General features: G+C 42.4%; 1 protein-coding gene across 2 annotated transcripts in view; it reads left to right on the top strand.

The window, feature by feature from the left end:
* Positions 1–6252, top strand: part of spns2 (spinster homolog 2 (Drosophila)) — a 130728-nt gene extending 124476 nt beyond the window's left edge. For both annotated transcript variants that reach the window (XM_039005997.1, XM_039005998.1), the window contains one exon: positions 2955–6252. In XM_039005997.1, the coding sequence (XP_038861925.1) occupies positions 2955–3054 (100 nt within the window). In that variant the 3' untranslated portion in view covers positions 3055–6252. The remainder of the gene's footprint in view (positions 1–2954) is intronic.
* Positions 6253–25724: the final 19472 nt, after the last annotated feature.

Genomic DNA, 25724 nt, shown 5'->3' with positions numbered 1-25724 from the left:
TCAATTGCGGATGCAGGCAATGAGGCAGTGATCGCTGAGATCCTGATCTGTCATTGTTTAAGAAGTGGTAGATTTCTTCTGTGTGGGCTATTTTTATGCTTAAGTTTCGTTTTTGCCTCTTTTACTTTCTGTTTTATACACAATCCACAAACAGCTGAAAATACAATATTTTTGGTTATGGAAAAAATATTTCGATTTCTGCATAGTGCATCTTTAACCATACTTTATTCATATTACTTTAATAAAATATTTCAGTTGTGTGTGTGTACATTTGTTTTATTTGATTACTTTATTACTTAATTCCAAGTCATCTCATCTCTATAGAGCTGCGGCCTATCCTGTCTGACAAATCACTATTTTAGTAGTTCTTTAAAGTAAATAAGGCATAATGTTATGAATGCTGGATACCAACTATCAATCACTTAGAATAGATCATGTATTTTCAGGTAGAGATGTATGGCGAAGCAACTGCTTTCTATCCCTCTTGATCGCACGTTATTTTCTCTTCTCTCGTTCTTCGTGCCCACATAGATCGGCCAAGGAACGCAATGAATTGTGGTCATTGAAGTTTATTACCACGTTTTCTGCGCTAAACTATGTAGAATATTGGCTTGTTGGAAACTACAACACCCTACTACATCGGGCTAGAATCGATTTTTCGCTAGAGAAGCTGCACGTTGAGCTCCGAAAAAACCTGAACAAAATGGAATTCAAATAATTGAAGCGACATCGGTCAATTGGTTGTTTAAAAAAAGAAAAATAACAGACATTTCAGTTCATCGCTCAACACTAGAGATCAAATAAGCATGGATCCAATTAATGTCTACACTGGGGTAAAGTAGTGTGGACGACGATAACCACAGAGGGCTGTGGGTTCACATCGACAGCTAGCGCTTGTTAACCCACAGAAGAATACATGTTATAAACTGTCAAAATGTCACTGTTAGATTTGACAGCAGGATGTTTTTTCAGCATTCGCTCTCCCAGTTCCACCTTGTGGTTGACCATTTATTCAGGTGGTCCATTTTTCAGTGCAGCTCCAAACGTCCCCTCTATTCAAACCTGTTTTTGCAGCTGTAGACAGTGAATCCAGACTATCTTTTTCTCCATTCAACAAAAGCCTTGAGTACTCAACAGGGTTCTACTGGTTGGGTTTAGGGTCCAGAAGGTACAGAGAGAGGCATAACCACAGACCACACATACCGTAGTAGTACACCCACCCCAGTGTGGTCTACCCTCCATCGGGCACCAGACCAGACATGAGGCCATGGAAGGGGCTCTTCCTTCCAGTTAATGTGGGGGTGGGTAGGTGAATTTGATCCACATTTCTGCCCTCCTAGACTCTTGTTGACACTGTTAAATGTAGCAGCCAAAGAGAAGCCAGCACATGCACAAGATGTGGTTCTGTGTGCCAAGATACTGCCCTCCTAGTGTGCCTTTTCATAATGTGTCTGTCTATACTCATGACTACCAAGCTGTTTTGTGGGTCTAAGTAGTGCAGCCTATCCATTCGTCCCAGGCAAGCCAACCTGGGTATTGTAGCCAGTCAAGCCTAGCCAAACCATGCTGGGTGTATGCAAACTATGCTTGTAGCCAGCCAAGTCAAGGCCTTCTGTGTCTATTTGCTGCCTCCCAACCTCCCTTTGCCATGATTTGCAGCCTCCCTCCTGAGCAACACCCTCTCCAATTGGTTTGATTGCATTTTTTGGGGGCAGCACTCAGGCTGATCATTATGTGTCCTTGCTTAATCTTCCTCCTGGTCACTTCCCCCCGATGTTAACCAAAAGAGCTTTGGAGAAGGTGCTAGTTCTGCAATACTGCTGTAGAATTCCACCACTCCAGACCTGCTTCAGTGGGGCTGTGTCTAACAGAGGCGGTTGGTGAGAAACGGTTTCCATGTGTTTGATGCCATTCCATTCCAGCCATTATTATGAGCCGTCCTCCCCTCAGCAGCCTCCACTGGTGTCTAATGCAAACGTATCTTACACCTGCTAGTCTGCCAGTATCAGTTTTCAAAGCATCCTTTCTTTCCAAGGGAATGTTATTGCCAACCTCTTTTTGTGTAAGACAATCATTGGAAATAATTACCATAATAAAGCTGCAATACTAAGAGTTTTTGCCTTTGTGGCACACACACACACACACACAAACACATTGTTCTCTGAAATCCTATAATCTTGCAGCGTTTAAGGTAATTACTCTTGTTGTGGATGGGAGGCTGGTGGTACTATGAGGGAGAAACAGTGGAACAGCAACCAGCCAAGCCCCCTGCTCCACTGCTCTAATCCTATTGTGGTTCACAGCAGAGCCCTGGAGCATCCACACACACACACACACTTCTCTAATTCAGTGGGGAGGGAGGGAACAACAACAACAAACATTTTGGCTGAGTGAGACAGGTGTTATATCCCCCCCAATACATCTGTTTCAGTGTAGTAGGTTTAAAGGTGTCGATGTGGCACGAATTGAGGGAGTAAACGCAAACGCCTGTGTGTGTTCATGTTTTAGCGTAGACTGTGGAGAGATCTATCAGCTGGTTATCTGGTCCCAAGTGTGGCCGTGTTTTGGTGTGAAGGAGAGGTCCATTATTGCTGGATCATTCCCAGCGGGCAGCGAGTGTATCAGAGCAGAGCCAGGCAGAGCCACCAGACAGTGTTTGTGGTGTTTAGGTTTATATGGAGTAGTGTGGAGGTCCATAGCTCCATAGCTGCTCCCAGTGGGGTTGGTGTATCGGAGCAGAGCCAGGCCGACCCAGAGCCAGGCAGGCAGAGCAGAGCCACCAGACAGATGGCCGAGCCGAGGAGCACTGGAGCACTAATTACATGGGAACATCCTGTGGGGAGGCCAGAGCCTAACCACACTCTCCATTTCCTCTTCTCTCTCTCTCTCTCTCTTTTCTGTCTCTCTCTCTTCTCTCTTTCTCCTTCGCTCTCTCTTTCTTTATGTCTCTCCAGGTCTCCTGAGGAGGGGCCGTCCTTGGGAGGAAGCAGAGGCTCTGCATGCTGCGCTGAACGAGGGAGGATGAAAGAGAGCGAGAGAGAGAGGGGCAGCTGATCCACGTCTTTATACCCGAGCCATCCACCTTTAACTTCTTCGTCCTCTTCATCACCACCCTCATCATCACTTTTCTTATTTAACATGTTGTGTGGAGGCTGTTACTGTTTATAACTGGAAAGAGGGAGCGCTTTGTTTAACCCTATAGAAGCCTCTGTCACACCACTCCATGGACTGGCCAATCACACAAAGCAGTGTGCTGAAGCCAGCCAATCGGCTCGGCAGCTGATGGCCTCTGACCTTTTCGGGTTGTCTACTAAGAGCGAGTCACAGAACCACCTGGCCCCTCCCCCAGTGCTATACTACTGAATGCTGAACATGGACCTGCCCTATCTGTCTGTCCGTCCATATGTCTGTCTGTCACATGGCCTGTCAATCTGCACCAAGTGCAATATCATGACATTCCACCACACAGAGGTTCTGCACTGACTGCCGTCACTATAACAACCATCAAAACCAGGAAGTCACTTAATAAAGGCCAAAAAAATGTATAAATAGTGAACAAAGTCAGTGACCCCATTTCTCTCTCTCCATCCACCATGACAGTCACGTCTGATGATCCATCCAGCCAGCCTTAAGACTTTGAGCGTATACATTAATGACACACAGTGCAGGCAGGTTTCTTATTTTCTTTTCATCCCCCCCTTCCATGTTATATTTTGTTTCTATGTCTTTTTAGCACTTATATTTAAACAGTGCCGGCCACACCGTACCATACTCAGTAAGTGATCAAAGATTTTGTTTATTCTACTATGTGATGTTGGATATGAAACTGGAGGTTAATTCTTGATTGCCTATGATTGTTTCAGTAGGCTTAAGGTGAGACCTGCCCAGCTCATTGATGAAAGGACACTGGAGTAGTACATCTTTTATAGTTATTCTAATGTAAATTTCAAAAAAATATGTAAATGCTCCATTTTAACCTATAGAAGCAGTTTTGAAGGGGTGAACGATATACTTGTTTTTACCCGGCTTTGAAGGGAGCGATGCATTCTATACATCGGGAGAAGGAGCCTAGCATGTATTGGCCCTATCTGTGAACAATGTTCCTTTTTAACAAATTTATCTCAGATGGTTGGATTTGAGGTTCCGGACTGGATACACCACCCACATTGAAAGAGAGTGACAGTGGCACCTTTTAATGGTGGATAAGATTCACTATCCCCAACTAGTCACAATAGCTGTCTTTGTGCACACACAGGGATTATTTTACCCCTTGTGGATATCCCATTCCTGGAGTTGAGGAAAGAAAAGGACCCTTAAAAGAGGGAGCCTCAGTCGGTTGTAGTCATAAGTTAATTAGCCACAGAAATCAAACCCTTCGAAAGGCATCATATTGCCCAGGTTAAATTGGAGGAGTTTTTACCCTTATTCACCCTCAAATGGGGACTAGGAGTTGTGGCATTGGAAAAAAGCACTGCTTTCATAGGATACAGAAGGAAATGCATTTTTATCTCGGATTCACTATGTACACAATGGAGATTATCCTTTACTGCCTATGTCATATACTAGTAGACCATTCTATGCATCAGTTTGGGCATCATATTTGGCAAGTTTATGCAATATCATGCAATCTAATCTATCATGCAAACATAATATGTCAAAGAGGAAGACAATAATCATTTGTAGGACGAATTCTGTACTTTACAACGCAACGAAAGCAACTTTTCTCCAGCGCACAACTCTACAGAAGGAATATGTGGCTTCATATTTTCTATTGAAAGGAAAGCACCTTGTAGAACTTGATGCGAAAATGTGTGGAAATTTTGTGGTAGATTGAATTCATTGGATAGGCTTTTAAATGGTTATTGTGTAGTAACGTATGGATCTGACTCATCTTGGCTTGGTGTGTGTGTGTAGGGGGGGGGTGTCGTGGGATGATGGATGTGTCTCTATTGCCAGTTAATTTGTCTCAGCTTCCCTCGCTAGATATGTGACCCAAATGGTACCCTATCAAGTGCACTACTTTTGACCAGGGCCCATAGGGCTCTGATCAAAGGTAGTGCACTCTATAGGGTATTATTTCAGAAGCAGGCATAAACTGTGAGGAGGAGAGCTCTCTGAATGTGATTCTATCCGACCTGATCTGTTTACTCGGCAACATCATCTTAATCAAGTTTCTTATCTTTCTTTTCTTTCTTTTGTGGACTTTCTTTTTATACAAATTAGTTTTATATATGACTGCAATAGAGATATATAGCTATATTATGCAGTGATTTTAATATATTGTAAATGATGGCTTGGATGCAATGTATTTATTTGTTTGTTAAAAGTAGATTGAAGAAGAATCCGTAAAGGGAAGTTGATGTTTTAAGTATACTCTTAAGTATACACTTTATTGTCTCTTTGGGTTAAGAAAGGCTCCTACATCTGCATTCATCATATTCATATTGTATTGCAATGAAACAACACAATACCTTTTTACATCACTGAGAATCCTTGTGTTTACTGTGATCATGAATTGGATATCACACACACACACACGCGCAAACGCACAGACACACACAAACACATACACAGGGAACTGCGTCGTTAACCGTTTTATAACCGAAGTATTGTTCTATGCTCTATTGCTCAATGCTTCATTTTGTATTTTCAAAAGTGTCGCTTCTTTTTCTAGACCAACAAATCAAAGTATTTTGCACGTTAATTTTCATTTGATTGAGAAGGTGATATTCAGGGATTTATTTGTAACCCATAACTGGCATGTTGTTCTAGAATCCACTTCACACATTCTATAGAACTCTGTAGAACACTCTCCCACCGAGCACAGAACACTTTCATGCTGGCATTCTGTCTTAGAACAACAGTAGAGGGGCACATTGTTTTGTTTGGATGGGTTATGAATGGAGGTTCACACAATTCCAAATTTATATCATTTAGATCAAATATCCTTTAGAAGTAAAAACATAATTTGTATGGAGTAATTCTATTTGAATAATCACAGGAGTGATGTATTGAGAATGTGCTCTTTCTTGTCATACAAGAATAATGTAAAAAGAGGCCTATTTCTGATATTGAGCAGAAAACAGAGGTTATTTTTATTTTTAGAATAACTGTGTTAAAAATAAGTGAAAAAGAAAATACAAGCGATCAACAAAATTATTCTAGAACTTAACTGTGACACTCCCTCAGGGGGTGATATGAAATGTACACCTATATGTAAATGATCAAATAAACGTATTTAATCAAAGTGTATCACAGCGTCATCATTTGCATCTGATTCTCGTGTGTTTCCTGCTTTTTCTAAAAAAATATATATATCTTTGAAGATATATTTCATCTTTCAAAATATCTTTGACTTGCGAAGGCAGATGACTAAACAATAACAGTATCACCATTAAGAATCAGTTGAATCACATGAGCCGACGAGTCATTTCTCTTTTGAAGTAGTCAAATTAGATTACATGGCGCCATTTAGTATGAGCCAACATTCAGAACAGAGCCCAGAACCCTTTACAGGCTCCCTCACACAGTTGTGTATCTAGAAACACACACCAGACAAGGAAGAGTAGACGGCCAGGACACCTGAAAGGAAGGTAATGCATAGGCCCATTTAGAAAGGACCCCAGGAAGGGGAGTGGGCCAAGGAACCTATTTTGCTATGGGGTGATTTTTTTCCCCCTCTCTTTTTAGTGGGAGACAGACTCACAAAGGCTTGATTTTAATCATGGCCAACTAGGTAAGAGAGAGAGAGTATGGCTGAGTTTGGAGCATTGAATCAATGAAGCCTTGTATTGTTCCGTGAGGTGTACCAACCATGTAGCCAGGCAACACAGCTCTATGCTACGACACTGACAGAGATTCTTTGGTTCGTGAGTTTAGGTAAGCCTGTGGTCACTATACCGTGTGGTTCAGTCAGAGACACACTAGCTGAGGTACAACGCAGAAAGTGAACCTGGTGTACACAGAGAGACTTTTTCCCCCCAGATCTACATACATATACAGTGTCAAAACACAATATTTGCCTGGAAAGGGAGGGAGTAAAAGGCCAAACCGTTCAGTGTTGTATCATTTGCAGACATATTTCATTAGAAATATGTCAAAATGTTGACGTTCAACCATAGTATTTACATGTCCTTGACCGAAGGGTAGTTAAGGGTGACATATAGCTACAATGGGTTTCCTGTCTACATGAGGGTGTAGACAGGAAACAGAGAGACACACACAGCACTCCAGTCAGCTCTCCTGGAAATTCCATGTGTTCTTTTCCACTGAAACCTACAGAATAGAATCCTTTGACTGAGTCATTTTAGGTACTGTGCAGTGCACCTTGTCCACATCTGACTCTAACAAATACAAGTGTACTACCACACATACAATATATAGCTTACTCCACCAATATGGAATGGATGTGGTCAAAGGCCTGAGCAAATACCAAAAGTTTTAAAAAAGATCAGAATTTCCAATTTGTTTATTTACCAAGCTAAAAATGAATGTGTCTTATGTCTTTGTGCCAACAGAAATGTAGGTCACTCATAACAAATTTAAAAAGGTCTATTCATTTTATTACATAACATTATGTATTATTACGTCTGTAGAATTACATATACTGACTTAAGGCAAAATCATTAGTGGCTTGCTTCCGTAAGCAAATAGGCTAATAGTATGGATTATCCCTGAGGGTTGGGAAGAATAACAGAACATTTTCCAGAGGTGGAAACATACCTAAATATCATACTTGAGTAAAAGTAAAGATACTTTAATAGAAAATAACTCAAGTAAAAGTGAAAGTCACCCAGTAAAATACTACTTGAGTAAAAGTCTTAAAGTATTTGGTTTTAAATATACTTTAAATATAGTATTAAAAGTAAATGTAATTGCTAAAATATACTTAGTGTTAAAAGTAAAACTATAAATAATTTACAATTCCTTATATTAAGCAAACCAGACGGCATAATTTGTGTTTTTATTTTTACGGATAGCCAGGGACAGACTCCAACACTCAGGCACAATTTATAAATGAACCGTATGTATTTAGTGAATCTGCCAGATCAGAGGCAGTAGAGATGACCAGGGATGTGTGTGAATTTTACCATTTTCCAGTCCTGCTAAGCATTCCAAATTTAATGACTACTTTTGGGTGTCAGGGAAAATGTATGGAGTAAAAAATACATTATATTCTTTAGGAATGTAGTGAAATAAAAGTAAAAGTTGTCAAAAATATAAATAGTAAAGTACAGATACCCCCCCAAAAACTACTTAAGTAGTACATAAAAAAATGTTTCCTTAAGTACTTTACACAACTGACATTTTCCAATGAGAGTGTTTACCAGACACAATAACAGAACTGACCGGAGACAAAGACTTGAGGACAGGTTGAGTGACAGCTCTCTAGTCCTGTAATCCAACACACAGTCCCTCCCTCTCATCCACAGACCATAGTTTGAGAGAACAGGCTTGAATGTAAGAGCTAGCTCGGGTCCAGGGGCCGTCCAGCCTGCTTTTACACAGAAGACGTGAGGGACAGATACTGCATCACAGATTACCCTAATTACGCATCATTATCTCATGATTGATACAAAACCCCTTGAGAAGAGAAGAGGAGAGAAGAAAAGAGAAGACCAAGGTCGTAAAGAAATATGAAAAGGAGTATTGCTGACCATCCACTCCCCTCCTATACAGTAGAGACAGGGTAATACTGTATGGTGGTGTAGTATCTGCCCTCTGCCATCATCACACCTCCACTGTGAATGTGTTGGCACACTCCCTGCTGCCGCTCGTCTCCTCTGAACCTGCTGAGGCTCCACACTCCAAAAATAAACCCAGCTAAGGAGCACAGGGATATACCTCTTCCTGGGAACCTAGATAGATCCTATAGTAAAGAACAAACACACCTCTGCTAAACCGTATAGCGCCCTATAGAACAAACCTACGCATATTCATTTAGAAGAGAGTCTAAACGAGATTTAACATAGATCTTTCTCAGGCCTTTACTGTGATTTGGTTTTCTATTCCATAGGGTGTCGGAAGAGTATGTGTCAGTGTTATCTGAATCATTCATTTCATTGTTGTTTTATTGAGTGGTGCATTGAATGCTGTGAAAGATTTAACATCATGCTGTTTTAAGACATAATGCTGAGAGCTCTCAGACATGAAGTCCAATTCAATACAGTTCTCAAGCAACAGCTTAATAACTCACAATAAGAGACTGGAATCAGGTGAAAAGCCTGAAGCCCTGTTGTAGCCTCACATTACATAGTAGGAGGCCCTTCTAGGTTTCAGTTGAATTATGCCTTGAAAAACGAATGAGAATATAACACTGGTGTGTTTTTTCATGAGGAAAGTCCAATACCCCTGATAGTAGGTTTTTTATGGAAGGACCCACATACAGTATACGGTATGAGTTATCAGAAAGGGAAATGAACTGAATAAATTCTCCACTATTACAAAGGACACAGTTAGTACTTCCCCCTCTCCCTCTTCACAGGCAGCATCAAACATAGGGGCAGGTCTAAAAATAGAAACAAACAAAACAGAATGAAATACAAAAACAGAACTTAAAGCACTACATATCACCGGAGGTTCATTGAGGAAAGAGATGACGAGAGGTTGGGGAAGGATTGTGATGGGTTCCAGCCATTCTCATTCCAAAAAAGTCACAATCAAGAAGACAGATGAGTAATTTCTCATCACGGAACCCCTGTGGCAATGTCAGGCCAGTTCACAAAACTTGGAAAAACCAAATGACAAAACAAAAATAAAACAAACCCTTTTTATTCTACGCTATACATTTACAGTACAAATCAAATCCTCATACCGTTTTATTTATTTATTTTCCACATTTTTCCACACATTTTTCTTTTCCCACATTTTTTTTTTCTCCCACATAATATCTGTGTAAAGCTACTGTATACCAAGCCATGGCATAACGCCTGTCTTGACAAATGTTATTCTTTCGAGGAGATAAATGAGTTCACAATATCATGATTTAAGATGCCTAGTTGGATAGAGAAGAGACACTTCTATACTGAAGGCTATTCATATGTAACCAAGTTGACTGTTGTTTGTGTTTGCCAAGTTATATAATATAGCTCGAACCACCCAGGTTATAATATATAAATGCATGTTGTGAGTAGAAAATATAGGATTATTTGTGCTCTGAGATATACTGAGATGTACTACAGAAAATGAGTAGATCCACCACACACCAGACAAAGGATGCAGGCTATGTATCCATACATACGCACAGTAGTTGAGCAATTCAGCGGGTCATGACCTTCCTATCCAGCCTGGTGTGGATGAGCATTAAACCCTGAAGAACCAACCAACTATCATACAGTATGTGGCATAGAGGTGCTGCCTGTGACTGTCAGTCGACACTGCATGAACGAGCGGCTGACTCTGCTCTTATCTGGTCCCTTCCATCTGTGGTCACTGCTGCATTCTTAATGTATGCAGGACATGTGTGGGAAGACAGAAAAATATGTCCTCCTCCTCCCCTTCACAGTCTGCGTCTCTTTGTCTGCCCAATTAATGAATCCGTTTTATCAATGTTCCTTTCGGTTGTAGGCTGCTTTGAGTTCAGTGTTGTGTGGAAAGAGATGGATAGATACTGTATGTGAATGAACGTCGCTGAGCTTGAACATCGAGTTTGAATGAACTCTTGACTCGGTCAGAAGTGAATTCTATTGGTTGGCTCTGAAGATTAGCTCTGAAGATTCTATTTTTTTATCACAAGTACCTCAGGTGAAGTATAAGATGAATCCAGGGATGGAAGTAACGAATTTACAAAAACTCTTGTTACTGTAATTTAGAAGCTTTTCCAAGAACTTGTACTTTTTCGAGTCAACATTATTGTTATCGAGCAATAATGACAAAACTGGGATTGAAATCTTAGATGGAAAGCTAGTGAGGACTCAACATGTATTGCACTGACACAAATGACAGGTGATTGGTTGAAAGAAATTGATAATAAAAAGATTTCAGTGCAGCCTTTGATATTATTGACCATAACCTGTTGTTGAACAAAACGTATGTGTTATGGCTTTTCAACCTCTGCCATATCGTGGATTCAGAGCCATCTATCTAATAGAACACAGTTATTTATTTCATGGAAGCTTCTCTAATGTTAAACACGTACAAATGTGGTGTACCCCAGCATGGCAGGTCTCTTGGTCCTCTACTCTTTTCTATTTTTACAAATGACCTGCCACTGGCATCTGGTCATGAATGGTGTGGCTATTGAGCAAGTTGAGGAGAGTAAATGACTTGGTGTTACCTGTCATGGTCAAAACATATTGATTCAATGGTTCTAAAGGTGGGGAGAGGTCTGTCTATGATAAAGAGACACCACACTGTGCAAAGCAAGTCCTGCAGGCTCTAGTTTGATCTTATCTTGATTATTGTCCAGTCATATGGCCAAGAACTGCAAAGAAGGACAAAGCTAAGCTGCAGTTAGCCCAGAACAGAGCAGCACATTTGATATATGATAAGATTTACTTTTTTTATTGTTGTTTCAAATTATACTAGCATTCTTAATAAGAACGCTGAATAAGTGTGCGTAGATGATCAACATAGCCCTTTTCCTGCCACCTGCTTTCCTCATCATCTCGTAACTGCTCTGGTCCCCATCATTCATGTGGCGTTCCCCATCTAGACCCAATGTAAGTCACTCTGACAAGGCTTCTCAGAGTGTGTGTGCGTGCATGTGTGTTAGTGGGAGAGAAATAATCCTATGGTCGGCTCAATAGAGAGATATGCCTGTCTGACTGTAGACATCACTTTAACAGCTAAAGAAATAGCTTCTTTCCGAGGCTACAAACGCCTAGAGTAATTACTAACTTCCCCCTTCTATAAAATACAACACAGCTCTTGTCTGCCTGTTCGACAGTCGTAGACTCATAATTAAGCTGAATGTAAGAGTTTACTCACCTGGCATATATCATCCTCCTCTGCTTCCAGTGTGTATGAAGCTCCCAGGCAGAGTCAGGGAATAAAGTATGTCTGCACTTGACACCAGGGCTGTATTTTAGATAAGTATTTTCATGCTTATGGTTATGAACCCCTATGTTTTGACTTTTTGGGGTAATTTAACAGGAGCAATTACAGTTAAGTGTCTTGATCAAGGGTACATTGACAGATTTATCCCCTAGTCGTTTCAGGGATTTGAACCAGCGACCTTACAGTTACTGGCCCAACGCTCTTAATCACCAACGCTCTTAATCACTCACTGACCTTTTTTTCCAAATTTGATACAAGAAGTTTGAAAATCCCTCTACGCCCGGAAAACACGCACGCACACACGCACGCACACACACAGACAAACAGAGCATTCACAGCACTGCTCCCACTGGGCCCACTCCTCCCTGTTTACATTTGGCATTAGCCCTTGTTTTTCTCAGCTCTACACCGAGGGCTGAGCCGGGTTCAACTTGTAGATGGCTCGAGAGGCTCGAGGTTGCACGCGCCACATTTAGGGTCCTTTCCAACCCCTCATCCCTCCCTCCATTTCACTCTCACTCTCTTGACCCAGAAATACAAGCACAGGGACAGAGTGATACAAATACAGACACATACAGACACCTGGTAACCAGTAAACGAATACAGACAAATACACTTACAGACTGATGGCAGTCTATAATTGCTTGTGCCATCATAGAGCGTAGAGAATATGTCATTTTAAGATGCAAACTTGAAACATTTGGCTCACATAGTGTACAAGGTCACCAAATCAGATAGATACACGTATCTGATTTATGTCCATGAGTAGTATACACAGTAAAATACGCACAGATACGCATATCAAATGTATGTACTGTATATAGTATTCATAACAGTCAGATGTTATTCCGCTGGTAGCCTTCAGTGCATTCAAGTTAGCTAGGCAAGACAACCACAAATCACAGGCTTAAGTACATTTTTCCTCAATAAAGTATATAGATATCAGAGAAGTCGGTGCTAGGAAAAAGAGACAAGAGCAAGTGTTATTTATACCTTTATTTAACTAGGCAAGTCAGTTAAGAACAAATTCGTATTTTCAATGACAGCCTAGGAACAGTGGGTTAACTGCCTTGTTCAGGGGCAGAATGACAGATTATTATCTGTGGGGGGGGTGTGTGTGTGTGTGTGTGTGTGTGTGTGTGTGTGTGTGTGTGTGTGTGTGTGTGTGTGTGTGTGTGTGTGTGTGTGTGTGTGTGCGTGTGCGTGTGCGTGTGCGTGTGCGTGTGCGTGTGCGTATTTTGCTGGGCTGGTGTGGTGGAGCTGAGAATGTAATCACCTTGAGAGGAATAACATAACCATAACACTGGGCTCATCTCCCTGTAGGGATTCTCTGTTCTGTTCTCCCGCTAGCTAGCTAACTAGCTAAACAATACAAGGGCATACTCAGGTTTCAAGCTGAGATACTGTACGTTTTGTAGTGTAATGCCTTGAGGTGGTGGGGAAATATGAGTGTTGAGATTCCAGTCTAGGTAGATTCCAGTTGGGTATCGGCTGTCAACTCCTGGTGATGACAAAACACTTCTCTACCAGAAACCTTCATCATTCTCTTGGGAATTTGGTCAAATCCAGGGTGAACAAGTTAGCAACCTCTATCCCTCCTTCCTGTTGGAAATGTCTCAATCCATTCAATCAATTAATAAATCATACATTTTACGACATCACAATTGATCCCGGGGAAAGCACATTAAACTAATGGAACTCATACCGTAACTCATGATAAAGACTAGTCCAGTGCCCATTTAGCTGAGGGGTATCAGAGTGCTGTGAGAGACCAATGGCCTGTGACCTGTGTATCAATACTGAGAAGGGCTCCACTGACCCCTGGTTCCTGACTGTCCTAGCCTCCCTTGGCCTCCCTTGCTTACCAGGCCCAAAATAAACCATTAAAAAGCACTGAGGCCTGTTCGCTCTGTTTGACAGACATGGCGTGTGTGTGGGTCTGCTCCGCTGGAATCTGGGGTGTGGGGGAGAGAACCTATAGGGGATCTGGGTGGGAGAGGAGCTACAGGCTACACACAGGGGTCAAATTAAGGAGGGATGTTAACTAAAAATACATTATTAATACCCTTCCCTGCCGGCACAAATAGCATTCCCTTGCCAACTTTTGACAATTTGTTCCCTGGCTACAGGCAGAGAGCTGAGTTCATCGTCAGTGGGCTGTTGACCTCTGCCAGAATAGAAATGGGGAGGCATAGAATCATGTCAAAAACGATCAAACTATCAAATGTCCCCACAACATGAGAGGGGTGGAAAGAGACCGTGGCAATGGGGACATCCAAAATCAGCACAACAGGCAGAATGTTATAATGAATTTGAGTGTTTTTGAGCACTTGTAGCCCATGGGTTGACAGTGGATAAGAGTACATACAGCCCCACAACCTTTCAACCCATATGGATATACAGTATAATAATTGTTATAAAGTACTATGTTCTATTCAATCCACTGGTGTGCGTGGCCAAAGAGCTCTATGACATGAAAATATAGCTTTTTGGCCACGCACACCAGTGGTGGTTTGCCATTGAAAGAAGAATGCAAAGTACCCAATATTTAATGTAAAATATGGTGGTGGATCTTTGATGTTATGAAGCTATTTTGGTTCCACTGGTCCTGGGGCCCTTGTTAAGGTCAACAGCATCATGAACTTTACCCAGTACCAGGACATTTTAGCCAAAAACCTGGTTGCCTCTTGCCAGGAGGCTGAAACTTGGCTGCAAGTGGATCTTCTTGCAAGTACCCCAAGCACACAAATCCACAAAATAATGGTTAATTTATCACGTTTGTTTTAAAGGCTCAGCGATGTATCTTTTTGGTATTTTTTGTATTACTTGTTAAACACATTTTTTTTCTCTGAACAATAGCATTAGTGTGGTGGAACATGTTATGTTTCTGTGTTCTATTCGTGGGCTTATCTATTAACTAATTTCTGTGTTCATGCTAGTAACTGATTGAACGAATTCTCACTATCAGTATCTGCAATTTGGTAGTATGCCCAGAACCTTGTTTTGAGAAAGGATATCTCAGTTTCAAGTTCTCAGCTTAGAGAGAAGAAGCCTCGTGAGGTATTGGTCTGTCACATGCATGACCCAGTATTGGTCGGTCACATGAAGGAAGCAAACGTTAATGATTCATTAATTATGAATGATGAATAAGATAAACCATGCAAATATAACTTGTCTGTATATAAGAGAACTTACGGGACTGCCCCGGGTAGAGATCCTGATTGACATGTGTACACATGGTTGGAACCTCTCCAGCACACTGATAATAAAGAATGATTCACTTAAGATTGACTTTGAGTGTCCCTATGTAGAATTTCCATGACATTAGTATAAAATATATATTCAGCACCAGTCAGAAGTTTGGACACAACAACTCATTCAAGGGTTTTTCTTTATTTTGACAAATTTCTACATTGTAGAATAATAGTGAAGACATCAAAACTATGAAATAACACATAGGGAATCATGTAGATTCTTCAAAGTAGCCACCCTTTGACTTGATGACAGCTTTGCACACTCTTGGCATTCTCTCAACCAGCTTCACCTGGAATGCTTTTCCAACAGTCTTGAAGGAGTTCGCACATATTCTGAGCACTTCAGCTTTGCCAAGAGCGTGCAAAGCTGTCATTTAAAAAAATATATATATATTTGACCTTTATTTAACCAGGTAGGCCAGTTGAGAAAAAGTTATCATTTACAACTGCGACCTGGCCAAGATAAAGCAAAGCAGTGCGATAAAAAACAACAACACAGAGTTACACGTGGGATAAACAAAAGTACAGTCAATAACAATAGAAAAATGTATATACAGTGTGTGCAAATGAGGTAAGGAGGTAATACATTAAATAGGCCATATTAGCAAAGTAATTACAATTTATCAAATTAACACTGGAGTGATAGATGTGCAGATGATGATGTACAAGTAGAAATACTTGCAAAAGAGGGGGAAAAAAGTAAATTAAAACAATATGGGGATGAGGTAGGTAGTTGGATGGGCTATTTACAGATGGGCTGTGTACAGCTGCAGCGATCGGTGAGATGCTCAGATAGCTGATGCTTAGAGTAAATGAGGGAGATATAAGTCTCCAACTTCAACTATTTTTGTAATTCGTTCCAGTCATTGGCAGCAGAGAACTGGAAGGAAAGGCGGCCAAAGAAGTGTTGGCTTTGGGGATGACCAGTGAGATATACCTGCTGGAGCGCGTGCTACGGGTGGGTGTTGTTATGGTGACCAGTGAGCTGAGATAAGGCGGAGCTTTACCTAGCAAAGACTTATAGATGACCTGGAGCCAGTGAGGGCCAGCCGTCATCAAGGCAAAGAGTGGCTACTTATATGTGTTTAAATATATTTGTTTAACACTTTTATGGTTACTACACGATTCCATATGTGTTATTTCATAGTTGTGATGTATTCACTATTATTCTACAATGTAGAAAATAATAAAAAAGAAAAACCCTGCAATGAGTAGGTGTGTCCAAACTTTTGATGGTTCTGTATATTCTTTTTAAATGTCAACATCGAAAATAGCTCAGTATATGTTTCATTTAAACAATAATTTCGTGGCTCTTATCCCTACTCAACCCCTCTCCTATTCTGTATAGTGAGGGATATGATAGATATGCTCAGCTTCACACTGTGCTCCACCACATCTTGGCACCCCACTGTGATATCTGGAGGGGGAAGAATGTGTTGAAGTGTAAAGGTGCAGAGAGCCAGGAGGATCAATGAGAGAAGAAGATTAAGAGAGGGAAAGATCCGACTAGAGGAGAGTAAAGTGTCCGTGAGCTTTCTCTCCCATCTCTCTTCTCATGCAACTCTCAGGTGTTTGAAGTTAATCTGACCACAGCCCCTCTTTCTCCTTTTGACCCAAGCCCAGGTGTAAGGATGTGTGAGATATGGAAGGGTGGGAGAGAGGCTTACCATGTCAAAGAGATACACCCTAAAACCCCCATAAGCAGGCAATGTCAGAAATGTGACTATCAATGGAAAACCATCACACTCCCAAAGGGTTTCGGAGTTGGTGTGTAAAAATAGCAGTCCAGTTATAGTGTGTCTGGGCAGATTAAAGAGCGGATCTACTGTATTTTTTTATGTAAAAAATATCACACTTGCTTTCAGACCATGGGGTTGTGGCTCGTGTGGGTTCCAACTGGGCACACACTGGTCAAATCAACGTTGTTTCCACGCGTGGAGCTGACAGAGGAACATTTCACCTATTCACCATCTCTTATAGGAGGAGAGAAAAGCCCACAAATGGACATGGAGTCACACCTTTGATGGTGCAAAAAGGTGTTGTTTGCTTTCCCACACTAAAAACAAAGTTCTCGCTCCAGTGACAAAAACAGGCAGCCCTCAGCGGCACAAATATTTTGGTGTCCAGCCACAGCTCCTATCTACAGCCTACACATGGACTGGGTTGTTGGCTGGCTGGTGGTGCCCACTGGCCTCCTGGGCCTGGCCTTGGCTAAACATAGCAGGTCTGGATCATAACCAGGGCCTATATTCAGGTCTGGACCAAATCCAGGATAACAGGGCAAAGAGGAGAACATAGCAGGGCCCCTATTCAAAAGCGACGATCTAGGATCAGGTCCTCCGTCCATATAATCATACTCATTATGATCTATAAGGCTAAACTGATCCTAGATCAGCACTCATACTACTTTGTGACTACCAAAACCAGGACAGCAGGGCACTGAACACTTATATGAAGATGCAGGTTTTTGAGGATGAAAGACGAAAGGCCTCAACATATAATATTCCCAACATTTTTGATGCCTGATGAAAACTTTCAACTAAAACATTTAATAATAAAACTGCAGGCGCATTCAACAGTACGCAGGTATCCATCTTTTTTTGTGCTCCCTAATAGCCCTTTTAAAACGTTGATTGAAATTCCGTTCCTTTCCCCAGTCCATCAATAAACTAAACTTGGCACGTTGCAGTGGGGGGGATAGTCAGGGGGGATGTGCAGAGAGAGAAGCACCATAGATCCTAAATGCAGTTTAAAATTCACAACACATATAGCTTCAGCATGAGACGGAGGTAGGCAGTGTTAGATATCGGAGCTTTGAACTGCATCACACTGTCTGCACTCCATATACACTGTACACATACTTTACTCCGCACTCTCTACTCCGTGACCTGGTAACCGATAAATGGTCTAGTGGACGAAGAGAGCGGCAATTCATTAGTAGGCAAACGGAAGACGGTCCTCTCCTCCTCAATAGCCTCCTTTTGGCAGCACAATAGCCTCCTTTTGGAAGCACAAATGTATCCTACATGAGTCCTTTGCAGAAGGGTTTTGAAATCTGACGCACCCCCTTGGAATCAGCTATTGTCTTCTCGAAGGAGAAAAGCATGCAAACATTTAAACACGATATGCTACTTATCCTTTTATCTCTAAAATGTCTTGCACAACTGGCTACATTTGTTTTTATCACATAATTATACATTTATTTTGGGATTCCACCCTGTAAACGTAATTTGCCTGATGACACGCGATTGAGTCTCCTTTCATACAAGCACATTTTCATCCACCTTCCCTCTCGTCACCGTATCGCCTCGATCACCTTTGACCTTTTTCAAAAGAAGGTCAGAGAGGAGGCAGGAGTTGAACAAATCCAATTGAGAAAAGGCCAGAGAGAGAGTGATTGAGAGAGAGAGAGAGTGAGCGCTAGAACAAGAGAGAGCGAGATTGATCGATGCTGCAGAGGAACAGATTGCTTGTTTCCCTTCTGGACAGCCACTGGACATCTCCCGTTACTTCCCACACACACACACACACTGTGCCTACTGTACACCAACACCATTGCATAACAGTCACAGTGCTCCAGCTCTGCATGATGCGCTCCTTTTAAAATGATAGCACAGGGCTTCTGAATATTCAAATCAGCATATAGCCCACCAGGGAAGGGAGGGCAGTAGTCTATCTTTCTACCATTCTGCACCTCACCATCTACCCATCTGCCCAATCATCTCCCTCCCTGTAAAAACCCACCCATCTATCCAATCATCTTTCTCCCAGTTAAATGTATCCCCCATGACATTGGTGCCCAAAACCCAGGGAGGCATCGGTTGGAGGGAGGGAGCGAGCAGCAGAGGATCCATCAGGCCCCAGTGGGAGGGAGACAGGCAGCGAGCAGCGGCCCACACTTAGGCAGCATGGGTAGGAAGGGGATTTATGGGATGTGGACAATCTGGATAATCCAAGCACCCATCCTCGCACGATAACACACACACACACACACACACACACACACACACACACACACACACACACACACACACACACACACACACACACACACACACACACACACACACACACACACACACACACACACACACACACACACACACACACACACACACACCTTCCCACCATAGATAACCAGATGTGTTAAATATTCATATCCCGTAGGAGGCCGACAGCAACCAGGCAGGCAGATCCTACCAATGGACACTGGCATCTTGAAATCTGATCTCATTTGGCTCTGAAACCTCTGAAACTTCACCCTCACAAATAGAGAAGGATTGATAGTGCTGGTGACATCCTAATTGGCTGTGGTAATAAATAATAGGCATCTTTAACTTCTTACGGCTGAAATCCCGTTAACGGGATCGATTTGACAACAGCCAGTGAAAGTGCAGGGCGCCAAATTCAAACAACAGAAATCTCATAATTAAAATTCCTCAAACATACAAGTATTATATACCATTTTAAAGATACACTTGTTGTTAATCCCACCACAGTGTCCGATTTCAAAAAGGTTTTATGACGAAAGCATACCATGCAATTATGTTAGGTCAGTGCCTAGTCACAGAAAAACACAGCCATTTTTCCAGCCAAAGAGAGTCACAAAAAGCAGAAATAGAGATAAAATGAATAACTAACCTTTGATGATCTTCATCAGATGACACTCATAGGACTTCATGTTACACAATACATGTATGTTTTGTTCGATAAAGTTCATATTTATACCCAAAAATCTCAGTTTACATTGGCGTGTTATGTTCAGTAATGTTTTGCTTCAAAAACATCCGGTGATTTTGCAGAAATACTCATCATAAAATGTTGATGAAAATAAAAGCGTTACTCATGGAATTAAAGATATACTTCTCCTTAATGCAACCGCTGTGTCAGATTTCAAGAAAGCTTTACTGGAAAAGCACACCATGCAATAATCTGAGTACAGCGCTCAGGCACCAAAACAAGACATACAGGTACCCGCCATGTTGTGGAGTCAGCAGAAGTCAGAAATAGCATTATAAATATTTACTTACCTTTGATGATCTTCATCAGAATGCACTCCCAGGAATCCCAGTTCCACAATAAATGTTTGTTTTGTTCGATAAAGTCCATCATTTATGTCCAAATACCTCCTTTTTGTTCTCACATTTAGTTCACAAATCCAAATTCACGAGGCGCAGGCACTTAGTCCAGACGAAAAGTAAAAAAAGTTATATTACAGTTCGTAGAAACATGTGAAACGATGTATATAATCAATCTTTAGGATGTTTTTAACATAAATATTCAATAATGTTTCAACCGGACAATTCCTTTGTCTTTAGAAATGAAAAGGAACGCAGCTCGCTCTCACGGCCGCGCGCATGTCTGAGCTCATGGCATTCTGCCAGACCTCTTAGTCAAACAGCTCTTATTCGCTCCCCCTTCACAGTAGAAGCCTGTAGCCTAAAGACTGTTGACATCTAGTGGAAGCCTTAGAAAGTGTAATCGGACCAAATTTACACTATCTTGGATAGGCAAAGACTTGAAAACCTACAAACCTCAGATTTCCCATTTCCTGGTTGGATTTTTTCTCAGGTTTTTGCCTGCCATATGAGTTCTGTTATACTCACAGACATCATTCAAACAGTTTTACAAACTTCAGAGTGTTTTCTATCCAAATCTACTAATAATATGCATATCTTAGCTTCTGGGCCTGAGTAGCAGGCAGTTTACTCTGGGCACCTTATTCATCCAGCTACTCAAAACTGCCCCCCAGCCATAAGAAGTTAAAGGTCCACTCAATGATTTTTACAGTTATTTTTTACCCTTTAAATTAAATGACATACAGTACCTTCGGAAAGTATTCAAACCCCTTGACTTTTTACACATTTTGTTACGTTACAGCCTTATTCTAAAATTAATTTTCCTCAGCAATCTACACAATCCCCATAATGACAAAGCGAAAACAGGCTTTTAGACATGTTTGCAAATGTATCAAAAATCAAAAATCAAAATACCTTATTTACATTCAGACCCTTTGCTACGAGACTTGAAATTGAGCTCATGTGAATCCTGTTTCCATTGATCATCCTTGAGATGTTTCTACAACTTCATTGTTAAATTCACCAGTGGTAAATTCAATTAATTCGACATGATTTCAAAAGGCACACACCTGTCCCACAGTTGACAGAGCAAAAACCAATCCATGAGGTTGAAGGAATTGTCCGAGACAGGATTGTGTCAAGGATCAGATCTGGGGAAGGGTACCAAAAAATGGCCCCATCATTCTTAATGGAAGAAGTTTGGAACCACCAAGACTCTTCCTAGAATGCAAAGCGTCACGTCTGGAGGAACCCTGGCACCATCCCTATGGTGAAGCATGGTGGTGGCAGCATCATACTGTGGGGATGTTTTTCAGTGGCATGGACTGGGAGACTAGTCAGGATTGAGGCAAAGATGAACGGAGCAAAGTACAGAGGACCTCAGTCTGGTGCAAAGGTTCACCTTGCAACAGAACAACAACCCTAAGCACCCAGCCAAGACAACACAGGAGTGGCTTCGTGACAAGTCTCTGAATGTCCTTGAGGGGCCCAGCCGGACACCGGAAAAGGCCCTCATCCCCGTCATTCGCAGGAGAAAGAAACAGAGGTCTCGCGGAAGGAGATCGTGGTGTCTTTTGAAGATCAGGCGACGGGTGGCTAATCTACCTTTGCCATCGGTACTATTGGCCAACGTACAATCGCTGGATAATAAAATGGATGAACTAAAAGCAAGTATATCCTACCAACGGGACATTAAAAACTGTAATATCTTATGTTTCACCGATTCGTGGCTGAACGACGACATGAATAACATACAGCTGGCGGGTTATACACTGTACCGGCAGGATAGAACAGCAACCTCTGGTAAGACAAGGGGTGGCAGTCTATGTATATTTGTAAACAAAAGCTGGTATGAACAGCACGATATCTAAGGAAGCCTCAAGGTTTTGCTCGCCTGACATAGAGTATCTCATGATAAGCTGTAGACCACACTATCTACCTAGAGAGTTTTCATCTATATTCTTCGTAGCTGTCTATTTAACACCACAAACCGATGCACCACAAACCGAGACCGCACTCAATGAGCTGTATACGGCCATAAGCAAACAGGAAAACTATCATCCAGAGGTGGCACTCCTAGTGGCCGGGGACTTTAATGCAGGGAAACTTAAATCAATTTTACCTAATTTCTAAGAGCATGTTAAATGTGCAACCAGAGGGAAAAAACTCTAGACCACCTTTACTCCACACAGAGACGCGTACAAAGCTCTCCCTCGCCCTCCATTTGGCAAATCTGACCATAATTATATCATCCTGATTCCTGCTTACAAGCAAAAATTAAAGCAGGAAGCACCAATGACACCAATGACCAAAAAGTGGTCAGATGAAGCAGATGCTAAGCTACAGGACTGTTTTGCTAGCACAGACTGAAATATGTTCCTGGATTCTTCCGATGGCATTGAGGAGTACACCACATCAGTCACTGACTTCATCAAATCAAATCAACAATCAAATCAAATTTATTTATATAGCCCTTCGTACATCAGCTGATATCTCAAAGTGCTGTACAGAAACCCAGCCTAAAACCCCAAACAGCAAGCAATGCAGGTGTAGAAGAACGGTGGCTAGGGAAAACTCCCTAGAAAGGCCAAAACCTAGGAAGAAACCTAGAGAGGAACCAGGCTATGAGGGGTGGCCAGTCCTCTTCTGGCTGTGCCGGGTGGAGATTATAACAGAACATGGCCAAGATGTTCAAATGTTCATAAATGACCAGCATGGTCAAATAATAATAATCACAGTAGTTGTCGAGAGTGCAGCAAGTCAGCACTTCAGGAGTAAATGTCAGTTGGCTTTTCATAGCCGATCATTAAGAGTATCTCTACCGCTCCTGCGGTTTCTAGAGAGTTGAAAACAGCAGGTCTGGGACAGGTAGCACGTCCGGTGAACAGGTCAGGGTTCCATAGCCGCAGGCAGAACAGTTGAAACTGGAGCAGCAGCACGGCCAGGTGGACTGGGGACAGCAAGGAGTCATCATGCCAGGTAGTCCTGACGCATGGTCCTAGGGCTCAGGTCCTCCTCCGAGAGAAAGAAAGAGTGAAAGAGAGAATTAGAGAGAGCTTACTTAAATTCACACACGACACCGGATAAGACTGGAGAAGTACTCCAGATATAACAAACTGACGCTAGCCCCCCGACACATAAACTACTGCAGCATAAATATTGGAGGCTGAGACAGGAGGGGTCAGGAGACACTGTGGCCCCATCCGATCAATAAGTGCATCGATGATGTCATCCCCACAGTGACCGTACGTACATACCCCAACCAGAAGCCACGGATTACAGGCAACATCCTCACTGATCTAAAGGGTAGAGCTGCCGCTTTCAAGGAGCGGGACTTTAACCCGGAAGCTTATAAGAAATCCCGCTATGCCCTCAGACAAACCATTAAACAGGCAAAGCATCAATACAAGACTAAGATTGAACCGTACTACACTGGCTACGACGCTCATAGGATGTAAAAAAATTAAAAATAAAAATGTATTGAACCTTTATTTAACTGTGCAAGTCAGTGAGAAAGCCGGCCTAACCGATGTGGCAGGGCTTGCAAACTATTACAGACTACCAAGGCAAGCACAGCCGAGAGTTGCCCAGTGACACAAGCCTACCAGATGAGCTAAATAACTTCTATGCTCGCTTTGAGGCAAGTAACACTGAAACATGCATGAGAGCATCAGCTGTTCCGGACGACTGTGTGATCACGCTCTCCGCAGCCGATGTGGGTAAGACCTTTAAACGGGTCAACATTCACAAGGCCGCCGGGCCAGAAGGATTACCAGGTCGTGTACTCCGAGCATGCGCTGACCAACTGGCAAGTGTCTTCACTGACATTTTCAACCTCTCTCTGTCTGAGTCTGCAATACCAACATGTTTCAAGCAGACCACCATAGTCCCTGTGCCAAAGAATGCTAAGGTAACCTGCCTAAATGAATACCGACTTGTAGCACTCATGTCTGTAGCCATGAAGTGCTTTGAAAGGCTGGTCTTGGCTCACATCAACACCATTATCCCAGAAACCCTAGACCCACTCCAATTTGCATACCGCCCCAGCAGATCCACAGATAACGCAATCTCTATTGCACTCCACACTGCCCTTTTCCATCAGGACAAAAGGAACACCTATGTTAGAATGCTGTTCATTGACTACAGCTCAGTGTTCAACACCACAGTGCCCACGAAGCTGATCACTAAGCTAAGGACTCTGGGACTAAACACTTCCCTTTGCAACTGGATCCTGGACTTCCTGATGGGCCACCCCCAGGTGGTAAGAGTAGGCAACACCACGTTTGCCACGCTGATCCTTAACACTGGGGCCCCTCAGGGTTGTGTACTTAGTCCCCTCCTGTACTCCCTGTTCACCCATAACTGCGTGGCCAAACACGACTCCAACACCATCATTAAGTTTGCTGACGACACAACAGTGGTAGGCCTGATCACTGACAACGATGAGACGGCCTATAGGGAGGAGGTCAGAGAACTGGCAGTGTGGTGCCAGGACAACAACCTCTCCCTCAATGTGAGCAAGACGAAGGAGCTGATCGTGGACTACAGGAAAAGGCGGGCCGAACAGGCCCCCATTCTCATCGACTGGGCTGTAGTTGAGCGGGTTGAGAGTTTCAAGTTCCTTGGTGTCCACATCACCAACAAACTAACATGGTCCAAATACACCAAGACAGTCGCACGATAAAACCTTTTCCCCCTCAGGAGACTGAAAAGATTTGGCATGGGTCCACAGTTCCTCAAAAGGTTCTACAGCTGCACCATCGAGAGCATCCTGACCGGTTGCATCACCGCCTGGTATGGCAACTGCTCAGTATGTGAGCGTAAAGCGCTACATAGGGTAGTGCGAACGGCCCAGTACATCACTGGGGCCAGGCTTCCTGCCATCCAGGACCTATATAATAGGCAGTGTCAGAGGAAAGCCCATAAAATTGTCAGACTCTCTGCTACCGCTTGGCAAGCTGTACCGGAGCGGCAAGTCTAGGACCAAAAGGCTCCTCAACAGCTTCTACCCCAAGCCATAAGACTGCTTAACAATTCATAAAATCGCCACCGGATAATTAAAATTTACCCCACCCTCCCTTTTGTACACTGCTGCTACTCGCTGGTTGTTTGTTACCTATGCATAGCCACTTCGCCCCCACCTACATGTACAGATTACCTCAACTAGCCTGTACCCCTGCACACTGACTCGGTACCAGTGCCCCCTGTATACAGCCTCGTTATTGTTACTTTTTTATTTTAGTCTACTTGGTAAATATTTTCTTCTTCTTGAACTGCATTGTTGGTTAAGAGCTAAGAGCTTGTAAGTAAGCATTTCACGGTAAAGTCTACACATGTTGTACTCAGCGCATGTGACAAATTAAATTTGATACACCTGGGCAGTTTATGTCATGGA

Source organism: Salvelinus namaycush, chromosome 12 (genome assembly GCF_016432855.1).
Source record: "Salvelinus namaycush isolate Seneca chromosome 12, SaNama_1.0, whole genome shotgun sequence".
In the NCBI taxonomy this organism is placed as follows: Eukaryota; Metazoa; Chordata; class Actinopteri; order Salmoniformes; family Salmonidae; genus Salvelinus; species Salvelinus namaycush.
Note: the sequence above shows the minus strand (reverse complement) of the source record. Positions and strands in the feature narration are given on the sequence as shown.